The sequence below is a fragment of the Heloderma suspectum genome, chromosome 1 (genome assembly GCF_057233095.1).
Source record: "Heloderma suspectum isolate Gila_16-S chromosome 1, 16-S_ref, whole genome shotgun sequence".
Classification (NCBI taxonomy): Eukaryota; Metazoa; Chordata; class Lepidosauria; order Squamata; family Helodermatidae; genus Heloderma; species Heloderma suspectum.
The window spans coordinates 222,766,337-222,784,422 of NC_139458.1; the positions used below are offsets into that span (position 1 = coordinate 222,766,337).

Genomic DNA, 18,086 nt, shown 5'->3' on the forward strand with positions numbered 1-18,086 from the left:
TAGTGTTCCTTGGCTTAATCAGAGATCTGTTGCTTTTAGGCTTTTATTAAAAAAGAATCACAGGGCTTGAAATGTTGTGCATTCTCTCCACAGTATGGGGTTGATGTTATGGCTCGTGATGCTCATGGAAACAGTGCGTTGGCCTATGCCAGACAAGCAGCAAGCCAAGAATGCATTGACATCCTCCTGCAGTACGGTTGTCCAGATGAGCGCTTTGTTCTTATGGCGACTCCCAATTTATCCAGGAAGAACACTAATAGAAACAACAGCAGTGCAAGGATGCCCACCATCATCTGAAGAATTTGGTTCTTGTTTTCTGGCATTACTAACATCTACAGCCTCATATTATGCATTACTTTGACAGCTGAGGTCTATGAGTCTATAAAATATCCCTTCTCCTTCTCTCCTCAGCCCTCACTTTCTCCAGGAGACAAATTGCTCGGATATTGTAAAGAGACAAGAAGGAGAAAAGAGGACTGTAGAAACCATTTGTTTTAATAAAAAGATCTTGAATGATGAAACTGTAAAAGGGAGGGGAAGACAAAGAGAGGTCATGGATTTACTAATGATAGCACATGACATGGAGCCATTTGATTGGGTGTCTCTAGGCAGGGCTCTTACAAGCATTGCATGCAAGTTACTGGAGGGAGACAACAGGGGGAAGAGGAGAAGAAATTGTAACTTTCCTTAACTGACAGTTAAGCACATTAGTACATTTCACCTCTACCAAACCGAACATTTGGATTTCATTCTCTTTTCTGAAGAGCTTGACGGCATAAATCAGAGGCAAGCACAGAGTTTGTCAGGTTTGAAGCTCCTATGATGGTATGTGTCAAATCAGTTGTAGCTAATCTGTCCAGGGAGAATACTGGCTTCATTACACTTGTATAGTTGAGTTCTTCCAGCATTACTGCTGTTTAATAGAACATGATTAGTCATCACGGAGAAAAAAGCATATTAGCTGAGGAGGTAGTTACATGGCACGCTTCGGTGATTGCTTGGATGTGATTGCAATATTCTTAGAAGCATCATATTATCTCAGACATGTTCTTTCAAGCCCTTGGAGCCCTCCTTTCTAAATTCACTGTCATAATTTAGTATCTGTTTAATTTTTCAGTCCAAAGAGAGGAAATCAGTTGCTGAGTATTATTTGACTGCAGCCTCCTTGGTGTAAAAACAAAATGGAAAAAATAAATAAGAATAGCTAAGAAATGCAAAAAGGAATAATGAATACTGCTAAGGAAAAAATATTTGAAGTAGTACATTTTATGAAAATAACTACATAAAAGGCTAATTTTTTTCCAGCCATGAAAAATACATTGGGTCCCTTTCACCAAGGTAAATGTGTTGAGTTTTGGTCATTTATGTGGTGCATTGCCTAAGTTATATAGCTTTTGTATTGTGTCTTTAGGTTATATGTACATAAAAATCTATTGGAGTTTTTAAACATTCATACGTATGCATTGATTTTTTCATAAGGCAAATACACTTTTTTTAATTTATAAACTGTAATTGATGTGAAATAATGTGCAAATAGTTAGGATCTAAGGGATCACAGATAGTGATAGATTATGAAAACATTCCCAGCAAAAATAAATATATATATATAGATAGATAGATAGATTTTTATTCCTTTGATGAAGAACATATCTGATTAAAGTGTTGGCACATGTTTACAGAAAAGGTGCAAAGAAATATGGTTTGGAAGGACAGGTCATTGTCTTCCAGAAGCACAAACATTTCATTGATTGTTTCATGACACTGTTGTGGAGGATGACTGGGGACCATAAGCAGAGTATCAAAAAGCCAGGGTATTCCACCCCTGCCCCCCAATACTTAGCCTGATGTTCCTTTTTAAAGTGACTATGGCTTCTTGTGCTCCAAGGTGGATCTTGTGAAACGGGATGACTTCTGGGAGGGGTTTTAGACTTAATTTTAGATAGCAATTACCATTTCAATGTTTTTGATAGCACTGAACGCTGAGTCTGTGATTCTGAATTGCAAGGCATGAGTAGGAAAAAGGGCATGCTGTAGAGGATTGATGTTTCTTAAAAATGAGCTGAAACAGAGTTTAATTTTTTTTTAATCAGATAAATATACCCAATAAGAGAGTGTACATTTGCCTGCCTTTAACAGTTCCACAGTGTTTTATTTGTTTGAGGCTGTTATGTTTCCCTTTAGAGAAAAATAAATAGAGAAAATAAAGCATGGAATTAAATGTATGCCCAGAAGACAGGAAGACTTTTTAAATGTTCTCTCATAATTTGAGAAAAAATTGTGCCACTCCACCCGAAGTCAGAGAAGCCTCAACGGCACAAATTACGATGCTTTAGTTGGCCACCTTATTCCCTTGGTTCTCTCTTGTCATGTATTTGGCTGCAAGCATTTAAAGGACCCCTTTCCCTATCATTGCAGTTTCACAGCACACATGTATATTTGTGGCTTTGAAGATATTCAAGCAGATACTAGTTTTAACATAGCTTCCTCATTAACACTTCTTTTTGACCCTAGCTGCTGGCCCACGTCTTCCTTTCATCCGTGAACAGCTGAGTTTACACGTTCATTAGAAGCTGGGGCAGCAGCATATCCACTGTTTGTGGGGACTTGTTGTGCAGTACTTCTTTGATGGGCAAGGGGCAATATCCTGTTTTTCATCCTGGCAGGTTAGTAAAGTAAGGCTTCAGGAAATGCATTTAAAAGGTAGGAAGAGTAATTACCTTCTCCTGACTTCATTTGGGGTGCTCTCAGGCATGACCTCAGTCAAGTGGCTACAACCTCCCTTGGTGACTATAGCTCCTGTCACCTTGTCCTGAGTTTCGACAGATTGAATGCACCTTCCGTGTTGTTGCTGCATAACTTCTTTTGAAAAGTAGGTACAAACCTGAAAGGATTTCTCAGTGATAACCATTTCAACTACAGTGCATGTCTTCCAATATTTTTTTTCCAAACGTAACTACTTTTTAAATAACAGTCAGCTTTTAATGGTCACTTTGAACTGTTGTAGCATGAACCACTAAAGGCTGCTGTAAGGACAACAAAGCCCTGTTCTGAATGAAATGGCGACATATCAGCTAGCTACATTCCACCATATTTACATATTTCCACTGCAAAGCTTTGCTTGTTTGAAGGAGAATTCTAAAGATGGTGATATCTTTTGGGAGTGAGTGTGTATCACAAAAAATGTGGTAAATTTTAAAAGCCCGGGCTGTTCACCTTTCACTATAACTAAAGCACTGGTATAATTGTGTTTGGACTAGCACAGTTTTCCTTGACCTACTGACAGTGGCAATGCTTTAATAGAATGTGGGGCAATTTGACACTCTCTGAATGCAAATCTCTTAAGGGGTCTCTGCAGGGAACCTTCAGATGTCCACCCACATTGTAGCTTGAAGAAGAAGAAGAAGAAGAAGTTCATTTTTGTGTTGTCTGCACCACTGTGATGGTAGAGGCCCAGGAATCCTTTGATGGATGTAATGATTTTATCATTCATTTATATATATATATATATATATATATATATATATATATAATCACTTTTTGCTTCCTCCCCACCCATTAGGAGTGTGCACCTTAAGATATTAACACTTACCTTCATTAAATCCCAATTATGTATATTCCAATATTACTGACCCCTTAGACAGCTGCACAGCATTTACATGTATGGTTTGCTCAAAGTAGGTTTAAAACTGTAAGGTGCAGGAAGGGTTGTTTGAACTTTGATGTGAGTCAATAGCAGTAGTGATCTCAGGCCAGTGTAAACCTCAGTTCTTGTCTTTGCTAGCGTTTGCACAGTACTGCAAGTATGTTTGTGGTCTAGAATAGTCATCATACTTTGAATCAAACATAGTCTTGCATATTATTCCAGGTTCCTTCCTGAATTTACAAATACATGTGTTAATATATTTTGTGTACATAAGAATCCTGTACATCTTGTTCCGCTTATCCCCAGGATTATGGAGAACAGTTTTCAGTGTTTAGCGAATATTTCCAATAGTTTTCATGCTTCACAAATTTCTCAGATGTCCAGCAGGAATTTGATTGCAATTAAAAATGAGAATTATTTGACAAAAAGTACTTTTAGGGATGGATCTGCACTGTACTGAAATGCCTCCTGAGAGCATAAGAAGGAAAAATATTTTTTAGAAGAAAGAAGTAATTGTTTAACTATATCACTCTTTCTTAACTCACCCATTTCTGTTCCTTTCCATTTCTTAGCTAACCTGCCTTCTTTTGCAAAACACAGCCTGTTCACTAAAATGACTGAGTCCTATGAGTATATGTGCAAATTAAGACGCAAAATATTGTCAATAAGAAATCACAATAGGGATCATCTGGAGAGCGAAATCTTTCTCCTTGCTTGAAAATGAGTCTGTGCTGAATATCGTTAACATTCTTCACTTAAATTAGGTTCTTACCTTCCCACTTTTAACCATTAAATGCAGAGCAATTGTCCTTCCTAATTATTAGTTGCTGTTGCACTATGGAAATAGAGTTACCAACTGTTGAAATAAAACATTCTGGCACCTGGTGGGGCTTGTCAATGGTACCTATAGAGAAAACTCCATTCATCTATGGAGTGTAGCTATTGCATATGCTTACAGCCACCCTGCCAGTAGGCAGTATCATTCATACATGCTGTCAGACCATACGAAGCACACACACACATACACACACACACACACACACAAATCCAGACCATAACTGTGCAACAATCAGAAAATAGGAAATAACCTACAAACAGAGCAGATAATGCAACAAAATGAGCCAAACAACAAACAACTGGCGAAATTGCACACTTACATTGTATGGTGATGGCATTAAGCACTTAAAAAACAGTAACCCATTTTACAGATTGGAATTCAACATCAGAAAACATTTGCCCAATTCACTACGGCTGAAACTTGTGTCAAGGACCATCAGTGAAACCATGGTAAAGAACTCCATAGCCACTCTGTCTTGTCATTGCATGTATGCCTATGCGGGACAAGACCAAGACACGTTTTTCTTTCTCTCTCGTGCCCATATTCCGAGCCACGAACCTGCCTGCTCCTGCACAATACGTAGCATAGCCCTGCAGAGCTGTTACACACCTCGCTGATCACAGGTAGACAAATGAATAGAGCTAGCAGGGGCTGGGCTGGGCTGGGCTGGGCTGGTAGTGGTAGACTCATGTTAAGCAGGAAGGGCTGGCTAGAGCTGGTGGCAAACTCACCACCAATCTGGGAGCAACAATGGCCAGTGCCGCTCCTCCTGGTTGTCTGCCTGCCCTACCACCCCCACTACAGTTGCTATAGCAGAGTTCACCAGGCGCTTCTGTGGGGTGCAAGCACAACGCCAGCACCCAGAGTGGCCCCATGGGAACCAGGCAGTCATCTCGCTGCTTCTTTGCCTGGTTAGGTCTATCGACACCACCAGGCACTACAGCCAACTCACACTTCCTGTGCACAGGCTAGCGCTGCTTAGACGGGCGCACACACCCCTTCCTGCCTACTATGCACGAAGACTGGCATTCTCCTCCAGATGCGGCCCCCCACCGCCACCGCCGCCTAGACAGTCTGCAGGAAATCTGGTCAGCTGACTGCCCTATTTGTCATGATAGCATGAATTCACATCTAGATCTGTGCACCTTCAGAGGCTGCTAGAAAATCAAAGGGCATCTTTGTTCCAAACTAAATTACATGAAACCATTATGACCATCAACATTCATGGGTCTGGCCTTAAGTGTTCATTCCAGATAAACAGAATTCTGTGTCTGTTCATAGCATCCTTTACGCGTCTAATCATAATCACTTATTTTGTGGGGTCTGTTGCTTATATGAGATCTTAGCTATGTTTCTTTCAAACTGATATTCAACAGCATAATGTAGCATGGGGTCTGAGGCCTACATTGACCTCCATTTTTTGGCAAGCTTGCTTTTGCGTATTTTAAAGTGACTAGGAAAATGAAATATGGATATAATAAATGTCAAGCACAGATTTTGCTAGTGGGATTTATAACTACTATCTTGTAGAACCATGTTGATTTGCTTTAGCTGTAAGTGCTTGAGAATGCACATGTAAAGGACCAAACATTTGGTCATTAGTATTTTTGAGAAAGAAAACTACTATAATTCCATTTGCCAAATTTTATCTTTAAATATCTTTACCTCCCTACCATTTCTTCTTTCAACCGAAATAGGATGGGGAGAGATCATCTGCCCTTTTGCTTCCATAGTCCACGATTTCTAGTATATTTTGGATTCTACTACTGTATGATTATACAATTATAATAAGATGTGTAGTTTAAAATGTTTTTGATACATACAATTGTATGAAATAATTACCTTTTAAACTACAACTCTTACTCTCTTGAATAGCACTCCAGGTGAAGACGTTTTAATAAATGGTGACTCTGTGGTCATTGTTATTAATGTTACTATACACTTTATATTAAACTATAGGAGAGCTACTGAAGTGCTTCCATTTGAGAAAACCACGGTTTGACCTTGAATATAGGTGTTCTTACCACTTCAGATATATTTTAGTGTTGTCATAATGGTCCTATGCTCTTCAATTTGGTCAAATTGAGAATCCTGGAGGAGGTTTCCCAAATAGCTGTGTAATTGCCCTGCTGACCTGGCGCTTGGCTGCCCCCAGAAATTAGTTTTGCACATTGCACACTCACTGTAACTTGCTACGCTTGTGGCGCTCTTGGCTCTCTTTAATCAGGTTGCAGTAATGTGGATGAATTCTGATCACTTTAGTGTTCCCTGTTTTATAGATATAGATATTTTTAAAGACAGGATATTTATTTTGTATTTCTTTGAAAAACACTAGTTTGTAGAAACTGTGTTCCCCAAAAAGCCTGAAGATTACATTCAGTACCCAATTACCAGTTATTAAAAACAGAGATTTTTTAGCGATACTAATCAACTTTACTTCATATGCATCTCCCCTAAAATACCAACATTCTGTTGCACTGCAAAAAGACGGTGCAGTTCTAATATTCCCTTCTCACAGGCATATGCTAAATGTGGTCATGTTAGCAGAGTGCTCACAGCTCCCTCGTCTGGTAATTTTTAACACGGAGACCACTTTATGGATCAAAGGATCAGTATAGCTGCCCCACCTGGAAAGTGATAGTGTCAACATGGGTAGTTCCACAGGAAGTTGAGGGAGCAAGTCCTCCAAGAATTAATGCTGGCATTAGTGCAATGCTTGTAACATTTCATGGGAGTGGGGGGAGTGGAGATTGGGTCCGAGCGATACTGTTGCAGGAAAATCAGCCTGGCCTTCTGCCAGCTCAAGGGGGCCCTTCACTGAATGTGTAACACGTGAGGGGTCTCTCTGATAATGACTTAAGATTTTATTGCACACAGGCTTGTATGTATCTCCTCTTTTACATGGCTCTCCCCCCCACCCCCAGCCTTTCACAAATATATAGGATATCTTTATATCTTAAAGCCAGGTGGTGATGATATCAGTGCAGGTCAAAAGAGGTTCAGTTTCTCGTTATATGTATAATATGGACTACTTTGAATCTTACTGATTCCTACTCACCCTTTAAAAGTGTTAGGGTGGGAAAAACCTCAGTGAAAATGCATCTTCATAATGTCCAAAGGGTATGAGGCTGATATTTCTCACACTCATGCACTCATCTTACAAGCCATATATGGTAGGTCAGACCCTCATCTGACGCTTCATGAGAAATTATGAAATATGGATGTCAGGGAAAGTGTGACATAATCACATCTTTAAAATGCAAAGTAGGAAAAATTAATGTCTGAAGCAGCCCTAAGACTTTAAAACTGGCCAGGCCTAAAAATAAAAACTCTTTGTAACTGAAGAAATACAAGCTCATTTTTTTAACCCCAAGAGGTATACAGAACAGTGGGCCTTAATCATGCTTGAGAAAGGAGCTTGGAAAAGTTAGAATATTCAGTGAATATAATTGGAGGATAACACACAGATGGGTGCATCCAATGAAGTGGTTCTGGCCCATGAAAGCTTGTGCCACTATATAGTAGTTTGCTTTTAAGGCACCACAGGATTCTTTGTTGTTTTTGCACAGATGGGTGCAGTTCATCACCTGTAGTTTTATATACCACAAATGCCCTTATGTAATTCTACAGCAGAAATCAGGTCTCCATAGATAGATGTTCATATATACAGTAATGAACATCTATGTGCCTAATTTATATGCACAAATCTGAAAGGACATGAAGTGGGTTGTTACAAGTATAAATGGACTAATGTAAATAGTTCCACAGAAATGTGAGTGCTGCATGGATAAAGTAAGAAAGCTTAAGACTCTACTGTATATGAGTGTCAGATAAATATAAGAAATTTGTGCTTAAGAGCAGGAGGATAAAGGCCAAACTAAATCTGACTTGGGAGATACGAGGAACATCTCCTATGGTGTTTGTTTTTAATATAATGCTGCTGCAGGGGGGCTCCAAATATGATTGAGCTCCTATAGGGAGAGAGTACTTAACTATTTTCCCACAAGCCTTTTTCTCAGTAAAAAATATCTCCCCATTTGCTTCTCTTCCTGCAAGGGGAAAAGATATGCGAGCACAGCATCTTTCCTTTTGCAGGGTAGGTAAGCAGCAAGGGGAGGATGATTTTTAGCAGTCAAATGTCTGGTGGGGAAAGAGTTAAACATCCACTTCCCACTGCTACTGCTCCAAATGTGGACACACACCACATGGCCGCATTAAAATCAAAATTAAGAGTCATCAGAAGATGCTCCATGTCTCCTGCACTGCATCTAGTTTGGCCTAAATAACACAAGGTGCTTTGAGCAACATGGATTTTTAAAAAATATATGAGAATGCATGGCTTCCCTCTTTTTAAAAATAAATGAATATATCATCATCATCATCCTACGCTGATAATGAAAATGTCACAGCTCCAGTTATGCCGTGTGTGTGTATGGCATAACCAGCCCTGTGGTCACTGTGATTTAATATATTTTGAGTCAATGTATGGCACTTTTGTCCAGGAAGGTGAATTAACCAGGCAGGAGTTGATTTTTTCATTATAAAGTAAAGCTCTGAGTAGTAGCCAAGGCGGGCCTTCCGTGGGTGGCCTAGGGTGGCTGCAGTGGCAGCACGCGCGTGGCCCCTACCACTGGTGGCTGCAGCGTGGCACTTCCGGGGGGAAGCACTGCAGCACGTGGAAGTGTTTGTTTGGGAAGTACGACATCGTGGCCACCAGTGGTAGGGTCTGCCACCACCTGGGGCCGCCCACAGAAGGCCCACGTTGGATACTACTCTGATTTTAACATTGCAACTTTTCAGCCAGATGGTTTATTTTAACTCTGGGAATGGCAAGCTGCTCTTCTGCAGTCAGGTTTTTTTGAATAAATGACATTTCAGGTTTTACTGCCATTTGTATAGCATTTGTATAGAGGGATTGCTGAGGAACACACTCTGAGCAGGAAGTTCAACCATTTTAATTGGGGTAATAGTTCTCCTAAAACTTCCCCTACCTCTTCCTTCATGTGTTGTTTCTTCAGTTGTAAAAATATGTTGGAGGGGTTATATGTTTTAGTCTAAAGTGGTTGTTTAGGGCACTCAATAATTGTTTTTTGTGTTGCTTGTTGAATTACATGCTTCCCTTTTTGCCATCTGTTTGATTCTGGAGGAAAGCCACAAAAAATACCAAGGTTGACTAAGGTTGCCAGCTCTTCATAGTCAAGCAAGACATATTGCGAAGCACAGCTTGGTCAGCATTGTCTGAAATTCAAATGCATCTGGTTGGATTCTGCAGTAACAGATCATATAGGGAACAAAACTCATTTTATTCTGGAGAACTAGTGAAGACAAATCATAGAAGCCAATGACACTATTCCAGTGCCTGAAGGATTATAGTCAAAAACTTGCGTTCTTCTCTTCCAAAGCAGGAGATCCCAACCATTTTTGTGTTTGAGGGTTATATGGGTTGGTTGGTTTTTAGCCAAGCACGTTTTCAGAAATGTATGCCCTGTGTTGAGCCCCTGACTCCCATGTTTTGTAATTTACAGAACCATCCATACACTTTAATCCAGGTTTGTGGTACTGAAGGAGGACAGAACAGTTTCGGTCTCCTCTCAACTGTCCCAAATCTCTAGTCTCTCTCCTGCCCTTCTGGAGACCATTGGGCAGCCTACTTTGGGGGACATTGCTTTTCTTCCCCATAGAACAGGGTGGGGAACCTCAGGCCCAGGAGCCACATCTGGCCCTCCTGGGGTCCCCGCCTGGACCTCCAAGGTTCCTCAGACTGCCCCGCTCTCTTACTTTGTACACTCGCCTCCAGGCATTTGGTGGTTCCCTGGCTTCTGTGCAGTTTTTTCCCATTCTGAAAAGTTGAAATGCCTCTCCTGAGACATCGTTACTGTCACTAAGAGTGAGCCAAAATGTGTTGTCATGTTTTGTATTGAGCCCCGCCCACCACTGGAATGTGGCCGCCGAGAGCTTCTCAGAACTTGAATCTGGTCCTTAGACTGAAAGAGGTCCCCTAGCACTGCCAGAGAAGTACAGGGATCCCTTGTGTGAAGAGTCAGCTGTTCGGGGTTTGTTTTTTGTACACTGTATTGTAGGAGAAACAGGGTAAGACATCTTGAATGAATGAACAGGTGGCTTTATAAATCGCTCCGTTTTCCTGCCAAAGCTCCCTGTGTAGTTATGTTTTCTTCATATACATGACAGACTTGGCCATGCTTTCCTGACACTGGCATAGTCCTCATTGGCTTCTGTGGAACGTGAGCACATTGAGCGTTTATTCTTTCTAGTTTCAATACTTAGCTCTAGCATCAGACCCACAATCATGAAACTGTTTTGGTGACTGATTCCACTAGAATTAGAACAAGCACCATTGCAGGATTGCTCGAGCATTGTCCAAAAATTGTGGTGGCAGTGTGATAGCACATCAGAAGTTATTTGATGCAATTCTCCCAGACCATTTACATTTCATTCAGTTATGTAATTCTTACTGGCATGGGAGGAAGGGAGTAGGTGAAATTCATGGATTGAGGCAGCAAATACCTAGCTAATGGCTGACTTCTTGTTTCTGTAAATAATGTATAAATGATGACACAACAGTGTGGAAATTTTTTTAAAAGTTTTTTTTAGTTTTTTTATTATTACCTCATTCAACAAATTTGTTTTACAATGACTCAATGACACCTTATTTATATTGTTTGTACTGACATTAAAAATATTGATACATTTCACTTTGCGTGTTGTTTCATATGATCATGTTTGATTAAATATGTCCATTTGTATTATGTTTCCCTCTTACTTTCTCCTCCCTGGATTTTTTGTGTCAGCTGTACAGTATTCTGAGTTTTTAAAATGTTGTAAAGTAATGCACAGAGAGAGACTGCTATATTGGATAGGTCTCTTTCTAATAAAGATAAGGAAACATGCTTGGTTCCCTTGCTTCTTCTTTCACATCTCGCCACAAAGGTAACTGGAGATAATTTTTTCTTCTTTTCTATATGTGATAATGTTGTGTCTAAATGTAGAGAATCCTACAATCTTAAAAACAGACATTAAAGAACATGGATATATTTGAAGCTACCTTATGTGGAGTGATATTGGTCCATGTAGCCTGGTATTGTCTACCTAGACTATCAACAGCTCTTCGGTTTTTACCAACTACTGCTACCAGAGATTCTTTTTTACTGGACATCCTGGAATGGAACCCAGGACCTTGTGCATGCAAAGCATGTCTTCTACCACTAAGCTATGGCTCCTTCTTCTTTCCACATATGTCTATGACAGCCAAAGGCCCCCTCTTTTTAAGGTGCCATCACACATGGTTATCAGCATGTTTTTTTCTTCAACTTGCATATTGTAATATCCAATAGTTTGACTCCACATTCGCTATATGGACAGGATGCCATTGAACTGCAATCTTAGCAGACCTCTCCTTCAGCCCATTTCCCAACCATATCCTCCACCCACCCTCTTACCCCTTTCCATGCCCCAGCAAAAACATTCTAATTGTGCACATACCATAATATGTAATGATATGAAAGAGAAAATGGGTAAAATGGAGAGCAACTCAATTTCAGTTAGTCTTCCCAAAACCATTCAAGAAATGAGGAATACATACTACTGTTAAGTATCAGACATGTCCCATTCTTGTAGACTTCTAGTTCCTTGGCTGCCAATGCCATGTGAAGCTGTCCTAAGGCTCCAATCCTATACAGACTTACCTAGAAGTAAGTCTGATTGAACTCAATAAAACAGGTGCACAATCTTTTCAGACCCAAGGGGATATGAAGCTCTTCTGGGGATGCACACACACACACGCCCACCCCAGTGATCCTGATACAGACTGTTCTGGCAGCAGCGAGGAAAGTGAGCTGCATCAGGATCACTGTGGGAGGGAATTAGGCAGTGCACAGGTGGAGGCCACAGTTAAGGCCTTGAGGGTGCAGGTTGTGCATCCCTGCAATAGAACTTACTTCTGAGTAGACATGTATAGGATTACATTGTGAATCATCAAACCTATACAGATTTATCATCATCAGATTTATTAGTCAATCAACCTTAACAGGAAAAAAGGAAAGAGCCATGTTCAGAGTGCGAGCACAGCTTAGTTTGCCACCATTGGCGATCCAGCGTTAATAGCAATGCTCACCAAGTTAGCAATCTGTCTCATCAAAGCTATGGTCTTCCCAGTAGCAACGTGTGGCTGTGAGAGCTGGACTATCAGGAAGGCTGAGCGCCGAAGAATTGATGCCTTCGAACTGTGGTGCTGGAGAAGACTCTTACAAGTCCCCTGGACTGCAGGGAGGTCAAATCAGGCCATCCTAAAGGAAATCAACCCTGAGTGCTCATTGGAAGGACAGATAGTGAAGCTGACGCTGAAATATTTTGGCCACCTAACGCGAAGAGAAAACTCCCTGGAAAAGACCCTGATGCTGGGAAAGACTGAAGGCAAAAGGAGAAGGGGACGGCAGAGGATGAGATGGCTAGATAGCATCACCGATGCAATGAATATGGACTTGAGCACGCTCCGGGAGAGAGCGCAGGACAGGAAGGCCTGGCGTGCTATGGTCCATGGGGTCATGAAGAGTCGGACCCGACTGAACAACTGAACAACAACAACGTTACCTTGGCATTAGAGACATCCGAACAGAAAGCGAGCAGAAATGCATCAGAGCATCCTCAAACTAACACTAAAAGAGGATGCAGCTGTCATTCATTAGCTCCTTTATGGAAACAGCAGTAGAACAACACAAGAGACATGGGGGGATCTTCACAACAATGGAATGAGGAGTGCATAGGAGTATTATCTGGATTTTCATGGAATCGGCTTTGGTCCATCAGGGACACACAAAGCAGGAAAAGCAGCGTGTACTGTACCCTAGAAATCTACTTTCTACAGGCCACACAGCGCTTGAAAGGAACATACTTACAGGTTGCGGTGGGAGTAGAACTGAACGTCATCAACTTGGCAGGGGCTGCTCAACCAATGAGAGAGGTGAGCCTTGTTTCCTGCTCCTGTCCAGCCACCCCCCTGCCACTAAATTATGAATGGAGAGTAACTAATTCACAGTTCTGAAGGCTAGAAACAGCGCTAAAAAGGCAGGCTAGATACTCGCTCCCCATGAGCTCCCCACCAGCGCAAATAAGCCCCATTCCAGCAAACAGGGAGTTCTAGCTCCAACCTCCTTTTCTCTTTCTCTGGCCACTTGTCCCTGCTCACAATTACAAGCTTCTCTGCTCTCGTGGATCCTGAGACCGCAGTAGATCGCTACTGTGATAAAGCCCTTATGTGGATTTGTTTAATGCGAATGGAAAGAGAACAGGGGGAAATGGGGGGTTGGGGGAAATGCTCACTTCTCCCTGAAGAAGCCAAAATCCCCGATTCTCCAGCACAGAATCTGAAGAGCACCCTCCCTTTTGCCCCATTCCAGCAAACTGTTGCAGAGTTATAGCTTCCACGCACCCCTTTCTCCTTCTCTGGGCACTTTCTCCCTGCTCACAATGACAGGCTCCCGTGATCCCGAGACCTCGCCAGATCACTGCTGCAATAAAGCTCTTACACATCAAAGAAGCGACTTTACACATTAGAGAAGCAACTTTACATCATATCGGAGAAGTGATTTAACACAACATCAGAGAAGCAAAGTAACACAAACATCAGAGAAGTCCATAATCAAGTACAGAAGTACAGTTATCCATGCTCTGATAACTTCTCGTCTGGATTACTGCAATGCGTTATACGTGGGGCTGCCTCTGAAAACGGTCCGGAAACTTCAGCTGGTCCAAAATAGGGCAGCAAGATTGTTAACAGGGACTGGCCTGCGAGCTCATATTACGCCAGTACTTTTCCAGCTGCACTGGCTGCCAGTCCATTTCCGGGCCCGATTCAAAGTGCTGGTATTAACATTCAAAGCCCTTAACGGCTTGGGGCCAGGTTACCTGAAGGATCGCCTCCTCCCATATGTGCCTGCCCGGACCTTAAGATCATCATCAGCGGCCCTTCTCCGTGAGCCCCTGCCAAAGAAAGTGAGGCGGGTGGCTACTAGGAGGAGGGCTTTTTCTGCTGTGGCACCCCGGCTCTGGAATGAGCTCCCTAGTGAGGTTCGCCTGGCGCCTACATTGTATTCCTTTCAGCGCCAGGTGAAGACCTTTTTATTTTCCCAGGCATTTTAGCATTTTAGCTTTCTAAATTTTTATCTTTGCTGTTTTAAATCTGTATTTTAAACTCCTGCACTGCTGCTAGGTTTTATTGTGGTTGTATTGTTATATTGTGGTTTTAATGTTCTGTATATTTTAAATTGTTTTATTGTGTGTTGCTTGGATTTAATTTTTGTGAACCACCCAGAGAGCTTCGGCTATTGGGCAGTATAGAAATAAATAAATAAATAAATAAATAAATAATCACTGAGGCTAATAACTCCCACTGGCAAAAAGGAAGTGCAGGGTAACTCTGAAGGCTTGAAAGAGTTCTCTAGGGCTTTGATGTGTTGAAAAGGCAGGCGAATTACTTTAATTACCTAGGTTACTGAGGGCATGGCCAGGTGAAAGACACACCCCTAGGAAAGCCCCGATCATACCAAATTTAAAGCAGAGGGATCAGCATACAGCAGCTGAACTGCAGGGGAGCTGAATTAAAGAAAAACAATGGACTGAAAATACTCTGCAAAAATGCAACTTCCCAAGAGTTCCCAAGAGTTGCACTCTGGGGTGGCTGTGGAATGGTCACGATGTCATCTCCAATGAAGGACCTCCAAACAGTCCCAATCCACAGCAAATCACCCGTGAAGACAGGCCCCTAGTCTCACTCTTACCAGTTTCAGGGGCATAATTGTAGTTCGATTGGGATACCTAAGAACCATCCTTCCAATACCACAAAAGGTAAAACGTTGAATCTTGCCTGGAAAAAGGCTCTCCTATATTTTGGAAACACTAAAGTCCCCAAATACAGAGCACATTTGCTCAAACAAGAGATACTCAGTCCATGAGCTGAGGGTGAAAAGACCCACCATGATGAAGTTAACAAACGACTTCTATTTACAACCTGAATCTTTGCTTACTTAGCATTTTAGCACCAGTCATGCCCAGCATTAGTAACTGGACAGGAAAGAATTGCAGGTTGGAGATTTTTTGAGTGACAGCCTTTTTCCAAAAGGAAATAAATGAATCCATAAAAATTAAACAGACAAAAGAACTAGTGGAATTGCTAGAGCATAACCAGCTCCGGAAGCATAAGGAGCACTCCCAAGCCAGACTCTCCAAGGAGCCCAGCCCTACTTCCCGGTGCAAAACCTTCCCTGCAACACATCTCGAGATGCCTAAAACTGCTCTCAGAAAAGATGACTGAAATCTTTCAATAGATGAATGGAATCCCATGATTCACACTAGAAGTCAATACAAGATTTAGGAGATTCTTTTGGCCTTGCAAACTTAGACAGCTGTATGGGCAAAAAGAAAAAAAGCAGATAAGGTTTTATATAGCCACATTTGGCTCTTTCCAAGGCCCTTTTCCTATAGGTCTCCATTGACTGATTTATAAAATTAGATGCCCAGATATTTATATTCAGTTACTTTGTCCATAGAATGGCCATCCATGGCCAAGTCTATTTTACTTACTTTCTGGAGAAAACCAGTACTTCTGATTTGTCATATTTAATACTCAACTGGTTTTACTTATAGTAATCAGCAAAGCCTCCCAGAGCTCATTTCAGCCCAGGCCTGGTATGTGTATCATCTGCGTAAAGAAGGGTATAAATTTTGCATGTAGGTAATTTCGGAGAATGAGAGTCAGTTGACTCAAAAGCCTCTGGTAAATCACCCAGATAGAGATTACATAATGCTGGAGCAAGGACACAGCCCTGTCTAACCCCTCTTGTGGAGAGAATAATATTTGAAAGATGGTTCTCCCTGCTGCAAAACACCTGAGTAGTGGTATCATAGAATCATAGAATTATGGTATAAGAATTTTATCAGAAACAGTAACTGGGGCTCAAGTTGCAGATGCTCTAATTTGCTCCAAATTACAGCTCTAGTGAACAATGCTGAGGGAACTACAAAATGAATTTGAACATCTGGCAAGATATGCAGGTTCTCATTGAAATAAACACAAGTTCAGAAGTCACCTTGCTACTTTTTTTTCTGACTTCCATCCAGTTTTTAAATGGTTAGCTTCCATTTATGACCCTGGGGCACCAGGACCTGCTGTGCAGGTATCTCTGGCCTAAGGAGTGCCTGGGTCTAGCAGCATCTGTGGAAATCCTACTTTGAAAGCTCCCAAGCCACTTGATGCCTTGTACCTTCCAAGGAAATGCCACCCCAACCATGTAGGATGGAAGAAGGATTGAGCACAATCCCACTGTGTGCTTGTAATGTGGGGAAAACAAGGATGACTCTGAGAGGACTGTGTCCAATGAAGGATATGGTTTGGTATATGCCATTGGTCCATGATGTCTACTGAGGTAGAAGATGGGATGATATTTGGAGAGTTGTCTTACTTCCTCTTCCTCTTCCTCCTCCTCTCCCATCTTCACTTGGGTTCTCTTTGTTCAGTTCAGCTTCCCTAAGAACATAGAGAGTCCTAAAAATGAGGGAGATCCTCCTGACCCAGTTAAACTATTTTTAAAAGGTACAGAAATTCTGGACTTGCCTGTGAATTTTTTTCTTGTTGTCAAGGGATGCAAGGCAGCTCGCTTGGGGAAAGGCCAGAAAGGCAGACCTTCTGCTCATTTATCTAGAGCTGGGGGAGGGGGGGCTGCCTCTCCCTTTGATCTTCAGACAGTCCATAGCCAATCTTAAATGCCACCAGTGAGATAAAGAATGGCAAACAGAACTGAACAGAGAAACGAACTCTAGAAAGAAGGATGTTTCCCAATTTAAAAACACTGAAGGATAGCTTGCAGTTCATTGAACAATAGCTAAGCAGCCGATACTAGCATCCCTCCTGAGTGTTGTTTCCTGACGGTATCCTGGTCTAACCTGTCCAGCTGCTTCACTGCTCCAACATTTACCATTATGTATTCTTACCCTATCATTTATATGTAATGAAGGCAACAGCCTAGCTCCTCTATTGTAGCACATTTTCTTCTTACTGGCCATCTTAAACTTTTCCTTGTTCACTTGACCATAAGGTCTCATATCACTAACCATTGACAGCCTTGTACATAACTTCCTACCAAACAACAGCTCTGCAGGTGGAAATCCCTGTTCCAAAGGGGCTCATTTGTAATTTAACAATGTTAAGCAAACATCTGTGTTATAACATAGCCTTGTATAACAATCATTTAATAATCTTCACCCCATCCTCTACTAACTCATTTGCCTGACAACATCCTGGACTAGAAGTTACATGTCGGTGGGAGCAATCCTATCGTGATTGACAGTCGCCTCCAAACCCAGCACTTCTGACCTCCCCACCCCGGTCCACCCCTGGAAATGCCCCGTTTCCCCCTCTCTGAACTGCTTATCTGAGCATGGAGCATGGGGCTGATCCGCGCTGCCTATGAGGTGGCACAGGAGGCGGTGGAGGTCAGTTCTCTGGGAACCAACCAATCCTATGGCCATCTAGCCACTGACTAGTGGCCACAGAATTGCACCCTAAATTCATAACAGGAAGTGAACTCTCAGAAT

The 18,086-nt window shown here is 41.8% G+C and overlaps 1 protein-coding gene across 3 annotated transcripts in view; it reads left to right on the forward strand.

Annotated features, from left to right (window-relative positions):
* Positions 1–11,389, forward strand: part of AGAP1 (ArfGAP with GTPase domain, ankyrin repeat and PH domain 1) — a 544,363-nt gene extending 532,974 nt beyond the window's left edge. For all 3 annotated transcript variants that reach the window (XM_084820148.1, XM_084820158.1, XM_084820167.1), the window contains one exon: positions 94–11,389. In XM_084820148.1, coding sequence (XP_084676274.1) covers positions 94–297 — 204 coding nt within the window. In that variant the 3' untranslated portion in view covers positions 298–11,389. The remainder of the gene's footprint in view (positions 1–93) is intronic.
* The last annotated feature ends 6,697 nt before the right edge of the window (positions 11,390–18,086 follow it).